The sequence below is a fragment of the Convolutriloba macropyga genome, chromosome 7 (assembly GCF_964194025.1).
Source record: "Convolutriloba macropyga chromosome 7, txConMacr16.3, whole genome shotgun sequence".
Taxonomy (NCBI): domain Eukaryota; kingdom Metazoa; phylum Xenacoelomorpha; order Acoela; family Convolutidae; genus Convolutriloba; species Convolutriloba macropyga.
Genome location: NC_134474.1, coordinates 66,495,718 through 66,523,025, shown reverse-complemented (window position 1 = coordinate 66,523,025; position 27,308 = coordinate 66,495,718). Strand labels below are relative to the sequence as shown.

The 27,308-nt window shown below is 34.0% G+C and overlaps 1 protein-coding gene across 1 annotated transcript in view; it reads left to right on the top strand.

Annotated features, from left to right (window-relative positions):
• Nucleotides 1–2,482: 2,482 nt before the first annotated feature.
• LOC142343264 (carbohydrate sulfotransferase 1-like) overlaps nucleotides 2,483–27,308 on the top strand; it is an 82,969-nt gene continuing 58,143 nt past the window's right edge. The window contains exon 1 of the mRNA XM_075395053.1: nucleotides 2,483–2,890. Within this exon, the coding sequence (XP_075251168.1) occupies nucleotides 2,637–2,890 (254 nt within the window). The 5' untranslated portion in view covers nucleotides 2,483–2,636. The remainder of the gene's footprint in view (nucleotides 2,891–27,308) is intronic.

Genomic DNA, 27,308 nt, shown 5'->3' with positions numbered 1-27,308 from the left:
AAATATTTCCGATAATATTCGTTAATGCTGAGTTGAACAACTTTGAAAATTCGGCAACGCTGAGATTACAAAATTGAACAACTTTGAAAATTCCACAACTCTTGCAATAGACACTTGGGAACAAACCAGATAGGTTGAAAAGCGTCCTAATAACGTCGGTTTCGTCTGATGTATTCGTACTTTGTAGTCTTCTAAACTCGTACCGTTTCTCGGCTCTACGAACAACATAAAATTATTAAACTCAAAGTGCTTCAAAATTTGCTCATCGGAGAAATATGCTTTTGCCAAAAAAATCCTCCAGAAATACTACGACACAGAAAGTCCAAGTAAAGAAAATCATTTTTTTCAACTTGAATACCCAGTATCCACGCGAACCACTAAACAACATCTAATTCTGAAAGCCAAAGAAAACAACTTGTTAATTTATAAAACAAAAGAACAGAACCGCCAAATAAATTACAATTTCAGAATTTGATGGTCTAGCTACAACTCATTTGTACAATACACGCATCTGCCATTATCCAAAGAAAAGATTACCTAAAAACTGCTAGACACTGGTGCCAGAGATCTGTTGGTGTCAGTTACGTAGGGCATTATGGGATATAGTAATCAGTTGATGAAATGACCGTTGCAGTTGCAGCTTTCAAAATTTTGTCTTCAAAACTTAAACTTTTCAAAATTTGCGAATATTTATTTGTAGTTTTCTTTATAAAAGTTCTCCGTATAGATCATTAAATCGATTGGAATATCCTCAAGCAATATGAAACTTGAGTGAAAAGCAATAGAGCATTTGAATGTATAATTTTGTAACTTTGAATTCTGAAACCTGTTCATAATCTTCTCCAAGCAAAAAGAATACATTGTCTTCTATACGACTATTAAAAAATCAACCCACATTCATACTGGGAATATGTAATGAATTGTTTGCCTTTTCACGGAAAAGAGAAACGTTTTTAAGTACTAAAGAATACAATTTCCAATGAAATCATTAAAAAACCCGAGAAATTTTTTGAAAAAAATCAGATGAAACTAAACTAAACTTTAATTTTCTCAATTTTATTGGTTAGTCAAAATTTTAATTCAAACCTCGGCCAAATTCAAATTGAGAAAATTAGTTTATTAAGTAAGCAAAATTAAAAAATTTTCATTCGATTTTTCTAGATTACCTTTTTTGAAACTATCAAAATGACAGCCTTAGTCTAACACTTCTCATTAGGGAAACTTTAAGATGTTAAACTAAACGACAAAAGTATTTCAGCAACCCCTATTTTCACTAAGTAATTTTTTATTTTCTGAGGCAACATTACTCCTATTTAAAATCACATTTCGAGAACAACTTTTACACGATCGATCCCCTACACTAGCCTCGCCTATATGTGAAATTCGGCTAAAACGCAAAGTTATCTTACCAGAAATCCCACGGTAAGGTTGATGAACTTCATCAAAAGTGTCACAGTAAAAAAAACTAAAGTTGTCACAGGATGTGATATGCTTTCAGGTTTGTTCAGCTATGGCGAAGTTTGCACAAGTGTTAAACATTATCGAGAGAAAACATGTGAATCAATTGTGAACTTGTGACAACCTTCTTTTACTGTAAAACTTGGATGATGTTCATCATTTTTACCTTCGGATTTCTGGTAAGTGAACGTTGCGTTTTATCTGAATTTCATAGGTAGACGAGAGGACTTGTGTACGGGATCAATGATGTAAAAATTGTTCTCAGAATGTGATTTTAAGTTGTAGTAACGTTACCTCAAACGTTGAATTTGTACTTCAGGAAAATAAGGGGTGCTAACTTACTTCTGCCGTTGACCACATTTTTGTCTTCGAATTGATTAGAACAAGTTAAACTTGCTAAGGCAAAAAGAAAAAATGCAACCTCATATATATATATATATATATATATATATATATATATATATCCCCATTTTAAGAAATATCAGAATAATTACCGCACCTTTGATCTTATACACGCGTTCCTCGTTCTATTATACCACCTTTCAGTTTTTTTCATAACCAAGTTAGATTAATTGTTGCACTGTTGCATCCATTTGGAATGTAGTGGGATGAGTTTCTGTCACAAAACACCTGATATTTCTCCAGGTAAAAATACAGAATTAAAACTATGCACGTTCAGTGTCGGATTTTGAGAATTAAAACGCGCAAATAAGAATCAATCATACCTTTCGAAGGCAATTTTTACCATTCGATCAACTCAAATACTTCCCATCATCTTTTCACGTTTTCAGTTCGCAAAGAAACTCGTTCAGCATAGGTTTGCAAACATAGCATGAGCAAATTTAGCAAGATTTAGTCTTCATTGACTGATTAATTATTGATAGCCTCTATCATAAAAGTTTATGCTAGCCTTACACTGCAATAAACATCACTCCTTTACATAAACAATGCTCGTTGACTTTAACTCAAAAAATATATATCACTAAAAATTTACAAAAATTTACCAGTTTACAAATTTCATTTTTGTGCACATATTGGAGTGATCACCACGGGGGGAATGTTGCATGATTCAATTATTATTAACATCATCCACAAAAACAATCTTACATGTACATCATTCCGAATTAGGAAAGTCACAATTCAAAAACAATAACAACCAATATTAGTTTAGATCCGAAATGCGTTTGAGTGTTACGGTCAAACGTATACAACGACGAGTCACAACACCAGCATTATTTTTGATCATTTGTCTGCTGTGTATTCTCCACATTTTTCCCAAGTACCTCAGGAAGGGAGAAGATGGCCTGTTTAAGGATGCTTTTAAATGGAACCCCTTGGGCAGATCGAAACCTCCGGGCAAGGTGTTAATTCTGTCTAGTTATCGATCTGGGTCATCGCTTATGGGGGAGTTAGTGGCTACAACCTCAACAAGGTCAGTTAATCTATAACAAAAGTTTTTATTTAGAGCTGGAGGTATACTGAACGGCAAAAGCAAGTTAGCACCCCCTAGTGTTACGAAATAAAAACTACTTTTTGAAGCAATGTTTGAAGCAAAACTCCCAATGACCCAACTACTCAAAGTATAGGTAAATTTACACCCGTAAATAAAAGTAAACGCTCAAATAGCATTTTTACATGCAGAACTGCTTCTTTCTGAAGCCGCTACATAAAAATTCCGCAGTCCATTTCTTTCATTTTTTATATGAATCGACGCAAAAATTAATAGGTCTAAATTCAAAAATTCTGTCAGGCCTACTTGCCGAAAAATACAGAGATAGAAGTTTGTGTTTACCGTAAGTAGACTAAACTGAGTCTCATATAAAATCTGTTCAACTTAGACATGCAGCCATTAATTCAAACAGATTTCCATCGCTAATTCAAAAGCTTTATGATCAATTTAGTGCTGCTTATGAAAAACGGCAATTTTCACGTTCACTTCTGGTAATGTGTTAAGAAGTGTTTTTCAATTTATTTTGTGACAAAAAGCAGGACCAAAGGCATCATTGGCGAAATGTGCAACTTTTTAAACCAAAACACTCATTCGAAAATATAGCTTCCACTTATTGTTCACAAATTAAACCTTAACAAATGGTAGACGGACATAAATCAGACGCAAAAAAAGACATTCCCAAACAAACGCAAAGGGTATAGAAAATGTTACATACCTTAACCTTCAAAACATTCTATAAAAAGCTTTCGCAAAGGCTGGTCATTTGAAAAAAAACTTATTATCTACAAGATACAGGCGCATTTCTCAAATAGCTTTATAGTTTTTCATGAAATTAGGACACCGCGGAGCAAATTTAGAGCACTTGATTTCAACAACAAAAAATAAATTGTGCACCATTCAAAAACTAATGTGTAGCATACCCAATAGCTCAAAGTATACAGCTTACTACCTCACACATTCAAACACATTCAAATACCTTGGCCTACAAAAAAGACAGCATAAATCAAAACAATTTGTTTCTCGCGAATTGGATAATGCAGCACAGAAACCATTCGAGTTAAATTTCATGTCTGCGGGATGATGTTTCTTAATTTGGAAATCCTACGAAAGTTTTACGAAGCTCAGAAAATTTTTTAGAAAATATTGAAAAAAAAACAGCAAAACGAGAAAAGCAGCAAAATAAAAAACTGATTACTTAGACCAGATAACAAGGCTCCCTTAACATAAAAGAAAAACTCTACGATTAAAAACGCCAAAAACCTGGGAAAAATGAGAAAAGAAATAATTTTGCTTTCTGAAGACTTTTTTGTCTAGTAAACGGCATTAACGTTGAAAACATCAAACTGAGATTTGTCCAGAAAATGTTCTTGTTATTGCGATTCAAAGCAATGAGTGTCGTAGTTCAAGTTCTAGTTACCTTCAAGGAAGTTCTGAAAATTAGTTAGGCGCTTATTTTCCCTAAAAATAAATTGCAACAAATTAAAAATTAATGCCCATCGCCGAACATTGACGATAGATTACTGGGAAATAGCCGCAAAATAGACTGTTGAGACCCTTAGTTTTAAAAAATGCTGAGACTACAGCAGGAAAAAACTTACTCTGGTTGAACTATTGAATTTTAATTGAAGCTTTTTTTACAATTCTGATTTAAAAATAAAAAGAATTCAATGTCAACTTCTAAAGTGGAAAAAAATGCCACACGATTTGACTAAAATATTATACAATATTATAATACAAGTGGGTATTATTAACGTCACAAACACAACTCAGCTAATGAGAGAGAAGTAACAGAAACAAATTAACACTTCAGGCTGATGGTGGCGGGTAGATGGAGATGTGCCAGGAGGCGGGGGAGGTAGATAGGATGTGGGATAGGTATGAGGAGACGCTGTTATGCGATCGAACTTCTCAAGACGACTTGTTGACCTTTAATATTACCAAAAACAACTAAAAACTGAAGAGTAGAAAGAGAACGCGAGCGCTCTAAACGGTAAAGCCCCACATTCGAAAACAGAAGTCAGAGACCGAACAGAAAGATGACAAATTGAGGTTATGAACGGCTACGCTAAGAGGAAAGAACTTTAAAATCTACTAAAAAAAATAAGAATCCACCTTTGATTTAAAATGAAATAGTGTCTGATTATTATTTGCTCTCAAACAAAGCTTGTAGCAATTATATTTGTCCTGTCGGTTCTTTTTATGCGATTTTTTTTGCTTGACTGATTTTTTGTCTGACCCGTTGGACTTTTCGTCCTCAAAAACGGGATAAACAAGTAGTGCCCAGCGGGCAATAAGTTCTCTTAGAGCCTTTCAGCTCACTAGTCTCCTAGTATGCGATTCACAGAAACTGTTTGGGAGACTTATACTTATGGTGTAAAGGACGGTGTTCTTAGAGGTTGAAGAATCTTCCCCCTCCCCCGCCCCACTGTTGCCCACCCCCATCAGTCCGCCGGTGCACTCCCCCGTGGTTAGCAACTGACTGATCCAACCGCGCGCCGGTCGTTTGAGAGCAATTCCTCCGATGTTAGTCGGTTATGCTTATGAAGATTACAAGATAGGGAACCCTCCTTCACCACAATTTGCTGAAAAAGAATAATGAAATTAAGCGAAAATGTAAGCAAATTGGGAGAAAATTTCAAGAAAAATAGATTTTAAAAATTTTGAAGAACCTCAAGGTTTAGAGGATAGCTGTCTGGATTTAAAAATTGCTTCTATGTCTTCAAAAAACTGGGCCTGTGACTATTTTATGTCTATGCCAGAGCATTTTTCATCTTGAAAGTTAAAGCGGAGATTTTGACAAAATAATTTTCCTTAACAAAAACAGACGACTGGAGCTAAATTTTTTATTCAATTTGATTTTCAAGAGGCCGAAAGGGTTAAATAAAATAGTAAAAACAGCTGAACTGAAAAAATGGCCCAAAATTGAGCTAAAAATGCTCCAATATTGGTGAAATGTTTTGTCTCGTTAACTTTCTTTTCAAAAAGAGAAATTCTAATTTCAATTTTAAACAGAGCTTTTAAATAATACCTTAGAGGGTGGTCTTGAAGGCCTTCAAGAAAGTCAAAAACGGTCCAGCATACATTTTTCACACTTTTTTAAAATGTGCGAACAAAACAAAATTTACATGTTTACACCTTCACACACCGACACCGAGAGACACACATGCGTGCACGCATAACTTGATCAAAAAGTATCACAAAACCGCCTTTTTTGAATGCTAAGTAAAATGAAAAGGCAAATTCCTCTAAAGTCTTAAATTTATGAATAACGAAGACAGCCAACTATTAATACCATTTAGCAGATTTGAGAATACAGGGAAAAATTATGCCCTGAAATCTCATATTTTTATTAGATTTCGAAAAATTTACTCAAATTTATAGAAGAATAATTTGTAGAAATGACACAAGAAATTTGAACCATTGATCGACGAAAACTTCACAGCTTCATTGAATTAAACTTCTCCAATGTTTTCGCATGCCAATTTCTTGTCAGCGACGATTGTCAACTTTCTATTATAAATTCTCCATTTTCTATTTGTCATGCAATTTGTCGCAATTTTTCGATATCATTCTCAAACAACTCTTTCAGATTGTGCTGATCGCTTTCGTTTCTCTTGTTCAGCTCAGAAAGTCCATCGCTTTCTCGCCTATATCATTTCAAACACTTTTAATATCCATTGTTCTTTCGTCAATACAAGTGATTCTTCAAACATTTTAAATCTTACTTCATTCTGCAATTCTTGCATCTGGGAGCCTTAAGTTTTCCAATGCTACCTTTTTTTACTAATGAACTCTCGCCTGATTTAAGCATGTCTTGTTCAGTATTTCACTCAGCTGAACTCAATAACCCCAGGATACAGTTAAAAAGTTATACCAATCGAAAACTGCAAGGAAACTAAGTTCAAAAGTTTGGTTAAAATCAATGAATTTTTTTTGATTGATTGACATCTCTGGTAGACGTATCAATGGAAAAAAATAATCGCCTAAATTCATTGACACACACACACGCAAAAAGCACAAAAACACAAACACAGAGAACCCATATCCACCACACAAATTTCTCTCTCGAACAGACAGAGGGGCGCGCGCGCGCAAGCACACACACACACACACACAAACATATTCTCTCTCACACACATCCACCCATATAAACATAAAACACGTAAATATGCAGAGAGCCTTAACGTCTCTTAGAATTCGAGCTCATTGAACGCCTTAAGCAACCAGATATTCAAAGACAATTATTAGACAAAACAAAAAGATTTATGAAAATTATTGAAGCAAAAATTACACTCAATAGATTATCTAAAGTCAAATCAGTAGACAATCTCCAATTATAAATCAAAAAGTTATTGAGAAAATTATCAAAATTTTGCTATTGGAGATACTGTCTTAGCGCGTCTCGTAGTTTATATGTCAAATTTGCTTGTTAATACTCCGCACCAAAACAATTCGGAATTTGAGACTTCCTAAATTTCACTTCCGCAGATACAACAGTTTGCGAGACGATTAATTATCGAAAAATTTTGATTCTAAATTTTCAAATTTTAGTTTATGTCCAAACTCAGTTCATTATTATACAATGCATTGAAAACTTCTGATTTCAAACTAGTCTACCTACGCAATTATGAAGCTTGGCGTCCATGCGTTTGGTCTGCCTTTCAAAATGGAAAAACAGCTTCTCCTTTTTTGTCAAAAATTTTAATTCTTTCAGGCGTCATACAACTCAGCTTCAAATTCTTCTTTCGCACTTTCAAGGATAAATGGACTAAATGGTAACATAAACTGAAATTTGATTGGAAACTCTGCCGAGACAAAAAATGTTAAGAGCGTTTCGATTTTCTTCTGTATCGAAGAGAAATCGCCCTTTAAAACTTATCGTTAAATGACCCACAGAAGATTATTAGAGCTATTTTCAAATTTCCTGACACTTTGAGGGGAGTCAATTGTACGTTTTGCTAATTGGATTGGCCACATCAATAATTTTGGTATATCTGCTTTCATTTTTCCAGCTTTCATGATTTTGTAGTACCCACCCTAGTAGCCACTTTCCATTTGAATAAGTTATTTCCGTCGAAAAGGTATAGCATTTTTCTACCTGGACCTAAGTAGAATAGGATGTGAGTACAATGGTTGAGTTATCACTTCGTTTTCTAATTATGCAAAAAAACTTGAGTAAAAAAATAATGAAACAAATTGCGAAAAATTAATTATTAACTGCTTATGTTGTGACCAATGCAAACTCCTCTTAGGGTTTTTCTTGATAGCTTTTCCGATCCCACCTTGTTTGAGGGATATATTTTCAAATGGGTTTGTTTTTTATATATTACAGTTGTGATGGTATCATTAAAAAGCCAGTAGAGTGCATAACATTAGATTGAAACTTTTTCAACATTCGTTTTTTCTTTATTGACACTTTTCTGAAACTTTTGCTCGAAACTGCTAAAACAAATAAACTAAAAAGTTGTCAAATGCAAAAAGGAACGCTTTCATTTCTTACGATGAGAAAGGGTTTTTAACAGCTTCTGATTTCATAATTTTGCAAAAATTCGGCTAATTTTTCTGAAAATTTGCACCTTTGTAAAACAGCACCAAATCAAATATTTTGTTGCTAACATTACTAAAAATTATTGAAAACACTGCTCCTCAATATGCTCATTTACTAACCAGAAAAACCATTAGAAATTGTTCATTTTCAGCGTAATTTTCATCTTTTGTTCATTTTTGAATCAATTACATAGCCTCAACAGACAGAAAAAGATAAGAGGGCAATAAAACTCTCATGAAAGCTATATATGATCCCAAAATTTCGATATTTTTGGGTGCTTTCCCTTTTTAAGAACTGTTTACATTTTGATAATTTCATCAATCAGAGATGAAGCTGAGTAGGGATTTTAGGACCAATCGAAACTTAAAGGAAGCAAAAAAGTGAGTAGAACTAAACTGTAAAATTTTCAATCTGCAGTCGAGAAAAATCCATCTTCGAACAAACTTTGTTTCTAGAGAATTTTTTTACGTCGAAATTTGACTTATTTAGCTATTTTGCTGTTTTCTGTTCATCCACTGGCAAAATACCTGTTCCGACCCCACATCATTCCCTCCCACCGTCGCCCCCGTTGCGCCCACCGAACGCCCCTTCAATTAAGCTAAAGCCAGCCTCACTAAACCGTGGCTAGCTACTGACGAAGCCAATCACTCGTCGGTCATTTGAGAGCAATTCGCCCGACGTTAGTCGCTTATGTTTCTATTCGAAATCCTATATTTTAAACTCATTGCCAACAAGTCTAATTGGTTCTATAAAGAGGCAAACGTTGAAGGCTTTCAGTTAGTAGTTTAAGTTAAATATGACAATCATTAGTTTCTTAAAATTATTGCATTTCTGAGTTTCACCAAAATTGTATCTTCTTTTCATTACTGGGAAGTGGGACCTGCTTTATAGCAAAATAAAATTGAAAAGATTTAGTGGTTTTAATTTTCATGTGAGTTTTCCCTTTGAAACTCCTTGAAAATTGATAAAAAAAGATGAGAAGATTATAAGTTCACTTCGGTTTTATGTGAACATCAATGGGACCTATGATAAAGGAGTCCAATTCAAAAAACAACCATTGAAAAAATCAAAATGAATTCCAATATTGGGTGGGAACTGCCAATGATTACAGTAAATTACAAGTTGATAAAGGGACGAAAAAAAGGGCCAAAACCAAAAAAAAAACTGATATTTTGGAAAACAAAACAAAATTTGTTAGAACTATTAGTAATCAATTGAAGGCATTAAATAGGTTCATCTATACGTTGAGAGGAACCCAATGAGAACTGTCAACACCTGAAACAATACATAAATTCTATTGGGCCTCTCGCCAACTCCAACACCTGTCATTCTTGTGATATGAAAACTCTCCAAAAAGAACCACATATGAGTTATGCAAAAAACACGAAATTTGAATAAAAACTCGTAGCTTAAGTCATCAACCCATAAATTCTGACGAAAAATTGCTTTGCTGCAAGAGATTAAACATCAATAGAAATAAGATGTTTCAAAAGAACGAAGGTGAGACCTGGGTCATGTAGTAGGGAGACCAAGCAACAAATCAAAAGAAATAAAATTTATAATAGCAATTAACGTTAATTTAATAAAAGTTGTCAAAGTTATGACAGCCATTACCATAAACTCAAAGGATTAGAGTGGCTCAATCATTTTTCTTCGGAAAGCTAAAGAATTTGTTTAATGATATTATGCCATAAGACTACAGGAAAACCAACTAAAGCAGGCAAAATCGAAAAATCAGAAAAATTCCGAGAAAACTGTCGAAGCAAAAATAAACATAGGCCATTATCTCAAAAGAAAAACAAAATTGACTGCGCCTCATTTGAACGTATACGTGATCCATCATCCATATTAAAACAGACTAGTGAGTATTTGACAGTAAACACAAAATGTAATAAGACTAAAAAAAACCGCGGCCCATCAAAATTAGAATCCTTTTAATTGTAAGAGTCCACAATGAGACCAAAACTAGTATTTCAACCCAGCGCGTGGATAGAAAACACGTAACTGATCCAAATTCTAGCCTAACACATAATTTGAAATATCTAATTTTAACAAATAATCTTAAATCGAGCAAAACTTGCGTTAAAAAAACGAAATCACAAAAAATCAGAACACGTTCACAAAAGTTGAAAACTTCAATAACTGCACGAAAATTTTTCAAACAAGTCACTTTAATATAAAATTCTCAGTACGAGGGGCCTTCTAATGATAACACTCAACTGTTAACAATGAAAATATCAATCTGCCTAAACAAAAAGAGCTATTGCAACAAAAAGAGCTTTTGCACCAAAACGAGCTTTTCAATATTTTTGTGCGAGGAGTAAACGTTACCCGTCTAAGAGCTGATTACAAAATTACTTTAAATTTTTGATTGCAGAGAACCTTAATTTTTCTCAATATTTTGCTCGCGAAGAAAAGTTAACCTACGTGCTTGTACAAAAGTATTTTAAAATCTTCTTCAGAAGTTTTCGTGATAACTAAAAATTTTTCAGGCCTAAAAAAGTCAAAATGTTTTGCCCTTCAGCAATTAAGCAGGTGCTGAAAACAAAAAAATTTTTTGACATCTTTTATAAAATTTTTAATATAACTTTCGGATTTTCTTTTTAAAAATTCCATCAATTAGAGCGAAACAAGGTTTCAGTCACAAAAATATAAATTTTTCGAGCAACTAATGAAGTTTTTTTAAATGTATTTTGCAATAGCTTAGAGCTGAAGGATAAACTTCACCAATGTTGCAACTCTTTAAAAGCCTACCCCTAAAGAGATCAGTAATTTAATGAGATTTCAGCTTCCATAACCATGTATTCGGGCTTCCATTTTATGAAACAATAATTTTAAAAAATTGAACAATTAATTCTGCATTTGAAGTCCAAGTTAATTTCTCCCAAACTTTCTCCAAATAAAAACTAACAATTTCCCTATGTGAGAAGCGTGACTGTTAGGAAACAGTTATTACATTTGAGTTCTTTATTATTTTGAACGTTGAGACCAGATTGTGCTTTTCTTAGTTTTCAAGTTTCGTTGGAATTTTCGACCGAGAAAAAGATTTGCCATAAAATTCTACACAATTTTTGTCCTCACTTGCCCCTTGTTTTCAACAAATGCTTTCTTTCCACCTCTGGTCTCCAGAAACTAAAGAAACTAAGCTGAATTAAAAATTAAACCTAAATTAAGGTTTTTTATAGTTGCTCAGGGATACAATTTTTAAACCAAACTACCATTTTTAGTTGCTCGGACACAATTTAGGTCAAATAAAAAAGCAAACTCTGGCTTCCACCACAACTTAAAAAGAATGTTGAAAGAACTTAAAATTTCTTCGCCCGCAATTCAATTAATTTCGTACTTTTTCGGTGGAGATAATATGTTCAATTAGTAAAATTTTCCTCTTCTGTATTTATTCTCTGTTATTTTCTTCAATCATTTTGAGGACTCAAAAAATTTGAAAGCAAAATTTGCGTCACCAGGGACCAAAACTGACAGTAAAACCAGTTATCGGGATAAACAATACAGAATGCACAATTGAAATTAAACCATTCCCAAAAAGAAAAACGCCAATACAAGCCTGTTCTTGGATTTCAATGTCAAAAAAGAAAAGCAATCTATTCACCTATTTTTCAATTGCAAAGGCTGTCAATGCCCACTATCAACTTCTTCATCGAATCAAGGTAAGTCGCCATATTTGCTTATTGATTTGTGTCAAGTGCCATGTTTGTATTGATTGCTACCAACAAAAATCATGTAAAACGGAAATGAGTTGTAACCATTGATGTCTAAGAAAACCAAACAAGGAAACAAAATAATTGAAACTTGCAACTTGAAATAATTGGACGACAAGAGACATGATACGACAAAGAAGGAAGGACAGGCAACGTCGTGGTCAAGGGCCAAGGAAATACTAACCGTCAAAAATGAAATTAGATCTGACTCTGTTGTATTATATATACCACTTCGAGATGTTTTCAACATCTATTTTATATGAGGGTACCAGATCTATCAATTACGATATCTAGCACTTGACAAGGATGGGGATAAACCGCGATACAAAACCCATCAGAACAAAAGAAATGAAGAAGCGAGATCAAAGCCGATGAACTCAATAACAAATACAAAGCGACAACACATTTTTTATAAATCATCTACGATAACAAGAAAAACATAATTGTAGTCTTCACCAGATCTACTGGTACCTTTCAATGCAGGCAGAAAATGTAATCTTGGTTAAGATTCTAGCTGTAGCAACTTGGCTGCATCGTGCCATTTGCGAGTCTCAAAAACACTCAATTGGTTACTGGCGTCCTTGCTCAATTTGAAGATTGACTTCAACTCTACAGACCAGATGTACAAAGATGTTCCAAATAGAGTGACATGATTTATGGTTTTGACACCATGAACGCAGGACGGAATATCTTCATAGATTCCACGGCTCAAATCAACAATCACTTCTTGGTTACTCACTGACGTAGAGCACAGTCGGTTACCGTCCATGTCTCCCGACTGCCAAGCAGACACGATGAAAACATTATTTTGAAAGAAACTGTCATGGCTTACTTGAAACATTTTTTTGTCCTCTGACCAGTGACATCACGAAACCTTGCAAGTAACATTGTGAGGACAGTATGGACAAATTTTGCTTCCCAATGATTGTAAACAGACCTCTAATTTAAGCTGTTGGATCTAGTAACGTCAATTCTATGAGCAGTTGAACAATATGTAAAATTCACTGTCGTAAAGCACAGTCGATTACCGTACATGTCTCGAGACTTCCAAGTAGGCACTGAAGAACACTATTTTGAGAGAATGATCGTGGCTGAATTGAAGTTCCTTCTGATCCTCTGACCAGTGACACCACGACACTTTCCCAGTTACATCGTCAAGATAGTATGGACAACTTATACTTCACAATGATGGTACTTCCAACTGCGACTTATCAGACTTACTGGAATTAGTGACATCAATTCTATACGAAGTGAAAGAATTTGTAAGAATAATACAGGAACACCTTTTACTCTTAAGATAGATTGGGAAATATGTGTTCACTTCTTCATCGAATTGAACCTGTCCAACAGTTTGACACGATAGATCCTCATTCCAATGAGATTTTTTCAGCCAATCCACCATGAGAACTCCCTTTTCAACTAGGAAGATTAAAAACCTCAACATCAAACCAGTTATGGCAAACCTGGGTCTGTGTTTCGGATTTTGGTTTGCCATCTCTGATTCCACCTTATTGTCAATAAATTTTCCTAATTTATCAAAAACTTTGACATTGCAGAGTTAGGATGGATTCAAGTCGAACTAGCTGTCAAGGCTTGTTCACTCTTTTTGCATACGTCGTTTTAATCAAGACTGATTCGTTTGTAATTGTTAATGAGACGAGGACTGTTCAGAGTTAGAAATTGCCGCGAATTGGATTGCAGCCTCGACAAATTGTCAATGTTATCTGTAAGTTCATTCTCAAATAACCTCAAATTTCCATAAATCCGCTTTGATTCTACAATTTTTCTATCTCATTTTCAAATAGTTCTTTAAGTTTGAACTGCTCAGTTTCGTGACTCCTCCTAAGATCGAAATAGACCCCATTTTCTTTTAAATGGCTTCTCGTCCGATTTTAATTTAGTCGACACTTCAAACACTTCTTTCCTTATCTGAACCGTCCTTTCATCAATACTTCCAATTTTATGCACACTATGATCCTTAAGACACTTCGAGCAAAATGTGACGTCACATGTTTGACAATGCTGATTATGAAGTATCCGATGCAGAGAACAATCTGATGGTTCTTGGCCTTTCGAAGTTAAGACTTCATGGTATTTCCAAATATGGTGTCCTACACACAAATCACAGCGATTCCTTCTCGTTTGAACTCTCTTCCGAGTCAGAACAAGTTTCACAATAGTACAATTACGCTTCAAATTCGCCACAAGAAGAATAGACTGGATTTGCAGTTGCCATTAGAACTCAATGAACAACTGAAAAGCAAGAACGATAAGTCAAAAAATTAATGAATATAATAATGAACAAAACAACAACGAAATCACATGTACGAACAAATCCTGAACTTAGCAGGTTGCAAAAAAGTGAAAACGACCTGCATCTTGGGAGCAAGACTATAACACAGATGAAAAAACGAAACGAGAAGGTTGCACAGAAACAACTTAATCTGCTTGACGTAGTTTGTAGCAATTTTTGGTGATAATTGCAGTTGTATTCAACTACTCTCAGTAACAAAACTTTGAGTTTTCCAGATTGAAAAGCTTTTCCTGAATGTAATGAATGGCCTAAGTTCAAAAGTAGCGTACAGGTTCCATCCACCCATTAAAAAAAGAAAGCTCATCAGCGGAAAAAATAAATAAACAATCTGGCTTTTGCTCGCATAAACGAATTGCAAACAACCAGACAGTTTTAAAAACAGTTTCAATTCGCCAAACCAGTGAAATTTTGAGAAATGATATATGTCTAATTTAGCTGCTAAAGTTCATTATGGTGTACTATCTCTACCTCGACACTCCTTGACCTGCAGATTTTCCTAGACACTCACACCTTGCAGTTTAATCAAAAGATAAGCATGCTAATTATCCGAAAGCAGGCACTGTGAACGATTTTCAAAACATTATACCAGAATATCGGTATGAAGATAAATTCAACTTCAAAATTTCGTTAAAAAACAAATTTTGCATTTTCTAGTCAGCCTAAAAAAATCAGCCTAGTGTGCGATCGTCTTCAAATTCTATTACAGCAAAGATATTCAAAGCAACAAGCTGACAGAGAGCATGAAAGCATGTTCACAAAGATCACAGCTACTCAAAGAAATTGTGGTTTGAAGTCTTCTAGGCGATGATCTCTTTAACAAAACATCCCAAGAAAACACAGGACCTATAAAGATGAAAAGTAAAAAATGAAAAACAATTTTGTTGATTGGTGGCAAAACAGAAGGTCCCTTAAGTAGCAGAATGTATTTTTTAGTAGCATAGAGCAAAATTGCACTTGAAGAACAAAATAATTTTGTAATTCGACCAAAAAAATAAAACCAAGACGTCTCTTTTATTAAAAGCTCTCGAAGGAAGTTTCAAGCAATTATTATCAAAGTGTGCTTCTTTTCATGCAAAATTTGTTTCACCATTTCTTTCGCTTCTTAGCCAGAAAATTCTTGAAAATTCTTTTGCTCGCTTGGGCAATTTAAGTTGATTTTCGTCTAAGAAAACGGGATAGACCCGGTAAAGCCCGCAAGCATCAAGAGCCTGAGAGGTTTTTAGAGCTTTAGTACGCGCTAAGTGTGCATTTAAGAGTGCTTGAGGAGGCAGATATACATAGATTAAAGAGTGAACTTGAAATGACTGCACACACTTCTCTCCTTCCCCAAAAAAAACACCTGCTTTTTTGATCTAGCTCTAGCCGCGCTGTGCTTAACCTAGCTACGACCAAAATCAACTGTTCGCTTGTCGTTAGAGAGCAATTTAATCCGACAGAAACCGATTTTTGATTATTCTATTCAAACTCGAGAACTTTGTGTCGTTGTTCATCACGCAAAAAAAAGAAAACAATATTTCTGAGCTTTTTTTAAAAAAATTAACGTCATTTAACTTATGAATTCTCTTGACGTATGCATTTTAGAAATTCTCAGATGGCAACAATTCACCCTGCTTCTTTAATTTAAAAGGTCTTGAAAACAACAACTAAATAAAACAACGATTGGTCACTTCCAGTCCCAATTCAAATTCGGTCAAAATAACTATATTAACCCTAAATTACCGATACAATCTTCTTGATAACTATTCGAAATAAGCTTTCAAAATTTTTGAGATAAATTTTTTATCATCAAACGGCAACTATCAGCCACCTGGCAACAACGATTGGAACCGCCATTTAAATTCAAAACTAGCCAAAATAAGCCATTTTGTAATCAAATATTTCCCAAAATTTAACTGATAATACTGTGAGCAGAAAGATTTGATTTGGTAGTCAAACCATAATATATTTTTAAAAAAATTGATTATGATATCCCCATGTTAATTATGATATCGATATGTCCGTTGAAAGTTTTATTTCTGCGGCTCAAATCATTAAGACATCAGTTCAGTCAAACCTTTAATCAACTGTAGAGCGGTTTTCACCGTTACCTTCCTTCAAAGAAATGGACAAAGAAAAGTCTTGAACATGTCACGCTCTTTACTTTAAATTACTTTGAGTATTTTTTCCATACGCGCTCAATTGTCACATTGGCATGCAATTTGAGCTCGTTATCAAGCATTTTGTGATCAGATGAGTCATTCAGAAACCCAAAACAAGATGACCGAGCGTTCCACTCTCTTCATTTGATCAAACTAATTAACTAATTGTCTTTTTCATTTTACGTAAACCATGCGTTCAAGTATCCTAGACCTACGCAGTCTCAGATGGTGCTCCAATTTCCCTAAAACGAGTAGTCATATTATTGAAAACTACCTCCTCGCAGTTTTGCAGCATGATTAGATACTATTAGACCTCCGTCAGTACATCACTCTCTAAGCCAGGAGTACAAACGGAAAAGATCCCAGCATTTGTTCTTTAGACAGTTAATAGGCAAAAAGTCCACGTCTTTCTATCTATGCAATAATAAACAGTGCACCGCTCATAAGGTCAAGCAAACCTTGTTCTATATCTCTACTTGAAAACAAATTCTGCAAAATATATTATTAAAAAGCTTAAAACATGATTCGCTAACACTACATTTTATTTAAAAAGGCCACGTGCGTTTAACTTCGAAGCACACCGATAATTCAATTTTGCATCTAACGCCACACCAAACAGAACTCTATTTGGGCAATTCATGGCAACATGCACATGCATTATGCAATCAACAACTTATGGAGCAAAGCGTATGAATAGAGCAGAGTACAGAAATTTGGATTTTTTCTGTTTGTGCCCCCCCCCCCCCCCCCAAGTACGTTATGCTCCCCCCACTTACAGAGCACGTGTCATTATATGGTAAATCATTATGTAAAAATACGGCACGTGAGTCTAGGGAGGGGGTGCAAATAATATGCACCCAATAAGCTGAGACAAGAGAGGCACAAACGGAGAAGATCCAAAAATTCTTTGAAGTAAGAGACCACGATTTTACACATCAAAATACTGATTGAAAGCACCTACAATGAACGCGAAATTTGTTAATAGCAATAAACGAGGAAAAGATAGTGAAAGTCTTCACGAAATCTGGTGTTCGACTTCAATGCAGGCAGCAAATAGAAATCTAGTAAACAGGTAACCGGAATCGATTTGGTGGGATCGATCCATTTGTGCGTCTCGATAACATTCCATTGTTCACCCTCTTTGCACATACAGACGACAGACTTAGTCTCTACAGACCAAATCCACAAATGCCGACCAAATAAAGTCACGTGACTTATTGAGTCAACCCCGTGTTCACTGAACTCAATTTCTTCGCGCGTGCCCTTCCTCGGATCAACAATTAATATTTCGTTATAAACTGTCTTAAAGGACAATCGGTTCCCGTTGATCTCTAGCGACTGCCATTTAGGTACGAAACATTTTATTTTGAAAGAGGCATCGTGGCTGAATTGAAGCACCTCTTCATCTTCAGAGAAGTAACACACGTACACGTCACTTGTCCAATTGTCAAGAATGTAAGGACAAACAATTTTACCCGAGAACGGCAATGTCAGCTTCGACATCTCAATTTTATTACTTTTAGTAACGTCAATTCTATACGAAGAATAATTCGTACAAATAATACAAGAACACAAGAAATGCGATGTATTTATTGAGAAACATAGTTCCACATCTTCATCCAATTCAACCTCCCCAATTTTTTCGCACGTTAGTTCCTTTGCAGTCGAAATTATGAGCTTATCTACTTTAAGTTTCCTTTTTTCGACAAGGAAAATGAAATTTGAGCAATCAAAACCTTTTACAGCAAACTTCAAGGACTGTGTTAACTTCTTTTCAAACTTCGATTTCAATTTTTCGTCAACTTCAGTTCCCATTTTATCCAATACGTCTTTAACACCGCAAAATTCCGATGTCGTCACAAGATATTCAGCTCTTAAGTCTTTTTCCAACTTTTCACACGCGTCTTCATAACATCGTTTGATTTGCTTGAAATCTTTGATCAGATGCGGATTTGTCAGAATTAGCAACTCTCTCGAACTCTTTTGAAGAGATAATAAACGGTCAATACCGTCTATCACTTCTTGCTCCTCCTTTTCGATCTGACTCAAGTTTTCATCAATCCGTTTCAATCCAACCTGTCGCAATTTTTCGATCTCTTTCTCAAACAGTTCCCTAAGTTTTGACTGATCAGTTTCGTGGCTCTTCTTTAGTTGAGAAATCGACTCCTTTTTCAATCTCAATGGTTTCTCGTCTAATTCCAACTTAGTCAACATTTCAAACACTTCCTTTTTGATCTCAAGAGCTCTTTGCTCAATTCTTCCCAGTTCATGCTTACTGTGAGTACCAAGACACTTTGAACAGAACGTGACGTCACACGTTTTACAATATTCGCTGTGAAATCGGCGATGTTGAGAACAAATTAAGGGTTCTTGGCCTTTCGAAGTCTGAATTTGATGACCTTTTCCGACATGTGGTCCTAGACAAAGTTCACAGAGCAATTCTTTCTCGTTTGAACTCTCTTCCGAGTTAGAACATGTTTCGCAAAAGTATAAATCACCTTCAGTTTCGCCACAAGAAGAACAAACTAAATCCGCAGTTGCCATTAGAAATCAATAATCCATCAACATCCATCAATAACTGAAAGCAAGAAAGATACATCACAGAGATAATGAACAAAACAACAATGACAACTTACAGTCGAACAATAACTGAACCTAGTAGGTCGCAGAAAAATGAAAACAACATGCATATTGGAAGCAAGCAAGAGCAAACGTGACCAACTGTCGCAGCATCGGGAACAGTAAAAAGCTGCAGTCATATAACATTCATGAAAAAAAAAACGCAACGAGAAGGTTGTAGGGAAGCGACTTAATATGCTTGATGTAGTTTGCAGCAATTTTTGGCGACATGCTCAGCCGAATTCAACTAGTCGCGTTTAAAAGAACTCATGATTGAAAAGCTTTTCCTGGATGTAATGAATAGACCAAGTTCTTATAGGTGGTTCCATCCGCTCAAAAAAAAAAACAGAAAAACAAATAAAACAAAACACAGCAGAACAAAAAACAAACAAACACTAGCTTTTGCTCGCATAATCGAACTGCAAACAACCAGAGTTTTTTTTTACAAAAAACACGTTTTAATTCGCCAAACTAGTGGACCATGGTGAAATAATATATATGTTTAATTCAGCTGGTTAAAGCCCATTATTGTGTATTATCTGAGCCCCAACACCCATTAGATTTTATTAGTACTTTGACGAGTATAACTCATTTCACTACACTTAAGGTATAGGTCGACAAGGGTCGATATTTCGAGTTCATTTTGCACAAAACAATTGCGCACATACTTTGTAATGATTCACCAGTATATTAACCGAATAAATCGCAGAACCCTGCGGTAAAACACTAAGTACAACACAGTCATAAAAAACTTCAAAATGGGCACTGTGAACGTTTTTGCAAAAACATACCAGACTATCTGTCTCAAGGATTGTTGAGAAAAAAACTTCAAAACTTTGTCTTCAACAAAATCAGCCTATCGTATAACTGTCTTTAAATTCTTTCACTGCGAAGATATACAAGATAAAGAATAAAGCATGTGCACTGAGACCCAAATCACTCAACACCCATAACGTATCTCTAATCACATTAGAAACTCTCAGACAGTGAAAATTTAACATAAGATTTTGAAGTGTATTGAAAACAATAACTAAAGAAAAAACCGATTGATCAATTTAGTCCCAATTCACATTTAACCAAACTCAGTCAAAATTTGAACATTATATAACTTAATCAATCTTTTTGATAAATATCCAATAGAAGCTCTCCAAATTTTTGAAATGTTTTCGTTCATAAAAAAAGAAACCTGAAAACATTTAGTGAACCATCATTAAATAAATGCAAAACCAAAGATATGTACTGAGCAGAAAGGTTTGATTGCAACCGATTATATATTAGCAACAACTTTACTTCGGAGTGAGAGCAATAGAGATCATTGAAAAATGATGAAAGAAAGCGTAAAAAGTCACTTGAGAAGTCAAAGAATGTTCTAGAAGAAAAGCGCAAAATTGTCAAGCAAAAGATTTGCATAAAAAAAGACACACACGTTTACAATAATTGCTATGAACTTTGTTCAAGAGCAATTAAACAAAATCGATTGTATTTTCTATAAAAATTATTGAAACAAAATTTTTTAAAGTCAAATTTAAGCCCATTTGTTCCCTAGGCTTGCAAAATTTTTTATCTTAAGAAACGAGCTAATAAACGATCCTACTGATGAAAACACTAAAACCAATAAAACTTTAGCGATTCAACAAAAATTCTATTTTTTCAGTTCCGTCAAAAGTATTCAGTTTTCTCAAACATCAGAACAAGGAGCGTCGAATTCATTTTTTGTGCGCCCATTTTTTATTCGATCGTTTCGTCTGGCTAAAGGATTGTTGAGAAAACTTTAAAACTTTGTCTTCAACAAAATCAGCCTATCGTATGACTGTCTTTAAATTCTTTCACTGCGAAGATATACAAGATAAAGAATAAAGCATGTGCACTGAGACCCAAATCACTCAACACCCATAACGTATCTCTAATCACATTAGAAACTCTCAGACAGTAAAAATTTAACATAAGATTTCGAAGTGTATTGAAAACAATAACTAAAGAAAAAACGATTGATCAATTTAGCCCCAATTCACATTTAACCAAACTCAGTCAAAATTTGAACATTATATAACTTAATCAATCTTTTTGATAAATATCCAATAGAAGCTCGCCAAATTTTTGAAATGTTTTCGTTCATAAAAAAAAAGAAACCTGAAAACATTTAGTGAACCATCATTAAATAAATGCAAAACCAAAGATATGTACTGAGCAGGAAGGTTTGATTGCAACCGATTATATATTAGCAACAACTTTACTTCGGAGTGAGAGCAATAGAGATCATTGAAAAATGATGAAAGAAAGCGTAAAAAGTCACTTGAGAAGTCAAAGAATGTTCTAGAAGAAAAGCGCAAAATTGTCAAGCAAAAGATTTGCATAAAAAAAGACACACACGTTTACAATAATTGCTATGAACTTTGTTCAAGAGCAATTAAACAAAATCGATTGTATTTTCTATAAAAATTATTGAAACAAAATTTTTTAAAGTCAAATTTAAGCCCATTTGTTCCCTAGGCTTGCAAAATTTTTTATCTTAAGAAACGAGCTAATAAACGATCCTACCGATGAAAACACTAAAACCAATAAAACTTTAGCGATTCAACAAAAATTCTATTTTTTCAGTTCCGTCAAAAGTATTCAGTTTTCTCAAACATCAGAACAAGGAGCGTCGAATTCATTTTTTGTGCGCCCATTTTTTATTCGATCGTTTCGTCTGGCTAAAAGATTGTTGAGAAAACTTTAAAACTTTGTCTTCAACAAAATCAGCCTATCGTATGACTGTCTTTAAATTCTTTCACTGCGAAGATATACAAGATAAAGAATAAAGCATGTGCACTGAGACCCAAATCACTCAACACCCATAACGTATCTCTAATCACATTAGAAACTCTCAGACAGTAAAAATTTAACATAAGATTTCGAAGTGTATTGAAAACAATAACTAAAGAAAAAACGATTGATCAATTTAGCCCCAATTCACATTTAACCAAACTCAGTCAAAATTTGAACATTATATAACTTAATCAATCTTTTTGATAAATATCCAATAGAAGCTCGCCAAATTTTTGAAATGTTTTCGTTCATAAAAAAAAAGAAACCTGAAAACATTTAGTGAACCATCATTAAATAAATGCAAAACCAAAGATATGTACTGAGCAGGAAGGTTTGATTGCAACCGATTATATATTAGCAACAACTTTACTTCGGAGTGAGAGCAAAAGAGATCATTGAAAAATGATGAACGAAAGCGTAAAGTCACTTGAGAAGTCAAAGAATGTTCTAGAAGAAAAGCGCAAAATTGTCAAGCAAAAAATTTGCATAAAAAAGACCTACACGTTTACAATAATTGCTATGAACTTTGTTCAAGAGCAATTAAACAAAATCGATTGTATTTTCTATAAAAATAATTGAAACGAAATTTTTTAAAGTCAAATTTAAGTCCATTTGTTCCCTAGGCTTGCAAAATTTTTTATCTTAAGAAACGAGCTAATAAACGATCTTACTGATGAAAACACTAAATATAATAAAACTTTAGGGATTCAACAAAAATTCTATTTTTTCAGTTCCGTCAAAAGTATTCAGTTTTCTCAAACATCAGAACAAGGAGCGTCGAATTCATTTTTTGTGCGCCCATTTTTTTATTCGATCGTTTCGTCTGGCTTGTTCAAAAGTAGGACAAAACAACCAAAACAGAGAACTCTGCTGTTTCATCAGCTCCGCAAGTCTACGATGATTATATCGCACCAATTTTTATAAGAAGACACGTTCAGAGAACAAGCAGTTTTTGAAGTTGTTTTAACTTCGGTCTTTTTTTAATCTCGACTTAGTTAATGCAAATTTTCACAAAGTCTTTAACCCAAAGTTTTTCACAAAAATTGACCAAATATAGCCAATTTTGTCTTTCTGCATTTTCTACAAAAATTATTTTCTTTATTTTAATTTCTTGTTGAGGATCAGAATTGTTCATAAGCATTACTTCTGCAAAGGTTTCAAAAATAAATATTTCCGCTTTCTCTTTTTCATATTTTATTAACGGTCTGAACTTTGGGAATAATGGTTCCATTTATGCTTTTTTGATTTTTTCAAGGAATTAAATATTGATACTCGAGACATGCTGAAGAGAGAACTTTCATCGTTTTCTCCTCGTAGTTCATAGCTGACATTGGCCATTGTAACCAATAAAATGGAGTTTGAAATTAAACTGTGTGCCAACTCTTTCAACCTTTGATCCTCTTAGAATTGCTCCACACATCCTCCCACCTACTAGGCAAAACATGAGAAATTCTCTGGTCGTAATGTCTCCAGTATGAACATTTAATAACTTAAAATAACAAGTAAACATGAATGAAACCATTATTCCCTATTTTTTAAAATTAAATCTTAATTTAAATTAATACAAATCTTTGTTATCAAACTTTGATTCGGAATCAAAAGTTTTTGCTCATTAAAAGTTCAAATAAGGAAGTGTTTATTTTGATGAAGAATTCTTCATTCTTCCCAATCGCTCTCTATTTCTTTCAGTCTTTTTCTCCTTAAATTTCAGAATTCTTCTCTTTTCAATCTTCATTGAACTCTTGAAAATTATTTATGTTCTCCCCGCTCGTTGGGTTCCCTATATCAGGCAGAGACACAAAAAAAACTTTAAAACGAGAAAACCGAAAAGTCATTTTTATTATTAATAATTTTTTGGAAATAATGCTTATGAAACCAATAAATTGTAAAAAGGCAAAAAAGGCAAAATAATATGACTTCACAATGACCAGTTTTCAGCCTTAAAAAGTAACAAAAATACAGAACATTTTTTGAAAGTACAAGAAGACAAACTTCGCTATATTTTGATCATAATTGTGAAGAACTTCGGATTAAAAACTATGCGAAACGTAGATAAACCTTTAATCACGTCGAGATAAAACTGAAAGAAAAGTGAACAACTTCAAAACTGCCTGTTCTCTGAATGATTAATTCGACAAAACAACCCGACAAGAAATGAGCGGTCAAAAGATTGAATTCGACGCTCCGTCTTTGACTGTTTATAGTAGCAGCTCTTAGCACTGGAGCGAAACTAAGCAACCCCTAGATTAATAAAGTTGGGATCTAAAGCCCCATTTGGTTTTTTTTTAAAAAAAAAAAACAAATTTTGAGGCCACTATAACGCACATTAAAATAAAATTAAATTGTGTTTCTTAGTTCATTGCTGACATGGTTCTAATTAAAATCAACAGTCCACTAAGGTACATTAAATTTGTATTTCCAACGGTTAAGTTACTTCAGTAGCGTGCAAATACAACAAAAAATACACAACTACTTGAAATGAGAGCCTGAGAGTAGCAGAGCGTGTTCAATACCCAACATCAACTTCACCAAACTTGTCAAAACTAAGGTTTCATTATAATTGACCAATTAATCTCAAAATCCAAAACCAAGCCCCAAAATCTTCAAATATCGACACGCGGGCTGTCAATTAGAACAATAAGATGCCCTATTTTATAATATAACAGATCATCACTAGGCTGATTATCAGTCTAGCTTTTAAAATAGCAAACTCGTGATCAAAATCCAAAAACAAATTTGTAGCTTTATAGATTACCAAAATGAGAATATGAAACGTGTTCAATTGAATTCTCAATTATTTTCGAAGGTGATTCTAGTCCCTCGGTTTAATAACTTTTCATTAAGCTGCACAATAAGATCGAACATTACCTTACATAAAAGTAAATTTCATTTTATGCGATTTCCGAATATTTCTCTGACATCATTACCGCTATTCAATTCCACGCAAAACAATTACTTCCAATAGTTTTTTAAATGTTCTGTAAGACTACGTGTAAAGGAGCCGACGTTCTCCATGGCCCGCGCTAGTTACGAAATAATTAATTATTAAATCGCTTTCAGCTTTTGTTGGAAAAAATTAAAATGTAATTTCTCAAACACTGGGTTGTGATTAGAATGTGTCAGTCTTATTTCAGAAGGCAATTTGATTGGTTGCAAAATTCATCTTAATTTATCACCCAATAAATTCAAAAAATGCTTGGCTCTCTTTCAATCGGCTTTTTAACGTACGTTCTCTTAAACGCCACCGTTCTGTAATTTTATATTTCTAAAAGAGAAGTCAGGATAGCAAATTCGATGCCTAATAGCAAAAGAAAACAAAAAATTTGGTTGTCATCTCATCAATCAATAAATTAAAGGCTTGATTAAATATCATGAAAAAGTCGCTTATATCAAATCACATTAACAAATATGAGCTAATTCCTAGTAGAAAAACTTCTACTAGGAATTAGAATGAGCATTTTAGTCACATGAGATGCTTTACATACGGTTTTTCACTCACGCCGTTAATCAGGCTGGTAGAAATTTGCCTTCTTCAATTCTAGCCCCAGTTATAAAAAATGAAAGTCAATTAAGAACTACATGATACCTCGATCGCTTCATGAGTTTTCAGTGGAAAAACATGACAAGTATATGCCAAAGAATAATGACAACTGCCGAGAAATATTAAAATTTTCAAGGCATAAACTGAAATACATAAAATTTTCAGTTTTCCTAAATTTCATTTGCTATTCATTGATTTTGACGTCAATGTTGAGATAATCGATGAAATTTGAGACTCCACAATCTCAAAGTTGGGCATTTTTAGAAAGTAGCAATTGCGTTTCGTTATTGTTGTTATTAAGCACTCTCAACAAAGAACAGAAAGTTATTCACATTCCCTCCAAGTTATCTTATTCACATCCTCTTATCACATCTTATCACAACCCCTTAATAAACCTGCGAAGCTGTAAGCAGTGCGAAGCTATATTGTGGTGTTCGTGGGTTTTTTACAATCCAAGAATTGGATTGTATTGGTGCTCTTTCTTTTTTGTAAGAAGTTTTCACAACTTTTTCAATGACTTTGAGCTTCCGAAACGCGAGAAACAGATAAAGCTCGGAGAGCCCTAAGTTGCAATGGAAGCCCTTAGCTAGCGTTAGTAGTCTTTAAGGAGCTTAATGTACTGAATTTGCTGTGAAAGTCGAAATTCAGAGTGAAAATGTCAAGTTTTTGCTCTTCTTGAGCCCATTTTTCGTTATTGGTGTCAATTTTCTTTAATTTTTGATAATTTGGGTATTTCAAAGGTCGATCATAGTTTATTTGACCATTTTGCTTATCTATTTTATAGGCCAAAGAATCACTTTTCAGGCTTAAAGGGTTAATGGATTGATTTTATCTACAAAGAAAAGTTTTTGACAATCTAAATATCATTAATTTTTGTAACTTTCAGATAGCTTTTCCTAATTTTTCAAGTTTTTGAAATTTTTAAATATTTTTCAGGTTTCATTTACTTCTAGTGACTAATGAAGCAGCTATCGGGCTTAACTGCGGGCTGGTAGACATATTTTTCATGACCCTGATGAATTTTTGCGGATATTAAAATCACAAACTCCAACAAATTTTCAAGTTTTGTTAATTTTTTCAAGTATTTTGAATTTTTTTATATCTTTTTTGAGTTCTTTTAGTTTAAGAGCGTAACGAAATTTTCTTGAAAGGATTTTTTGAGGAATTTTTTTTGTAATTTTGCATTATTTTTCAAGGTTTGGATGAGTTTCTGTCCGGTGGTTGGCTCATGCTTATGTTTTCGCTCAAGCTAGCGGTTTGTGTCCGAAAAGATATCTGTGAATTTCCCTTTTTCTTTTTTTTTTCGCATATTTTTATATTAATTATAGGTTCTCGTTGCCTTAAGAACCAGAGTACTTACAATTCAAATTCAGTTTCGACTATTCTCATATTATATACAAATTTTCTTGTTTTGCTTGTTGTTTTTCTTCTGTTAGTCAATTAGGCGTTTTCAAGTTTATCATTCAATAATTCGGATTGTAATTCAGGACTTGTACTGTTTTGTTTTGTCTGACGCTTTTTTTCGTTTTACATTTGTTCACACCATAAAGCTGCGAGTCAAATTTTTTAATGACTTCTTTCTCTCACTAACTGCATTTGCGCGCGTGACGTCATTTCTCTCTCTCTCTCTCTCTAGTTAAAGGTTTTCAGTCAGTTATTAGATTACTGACTGAAAACGTTCGTGATTAGTTTTTTTTTTCGTGGTTAGATTTTTCG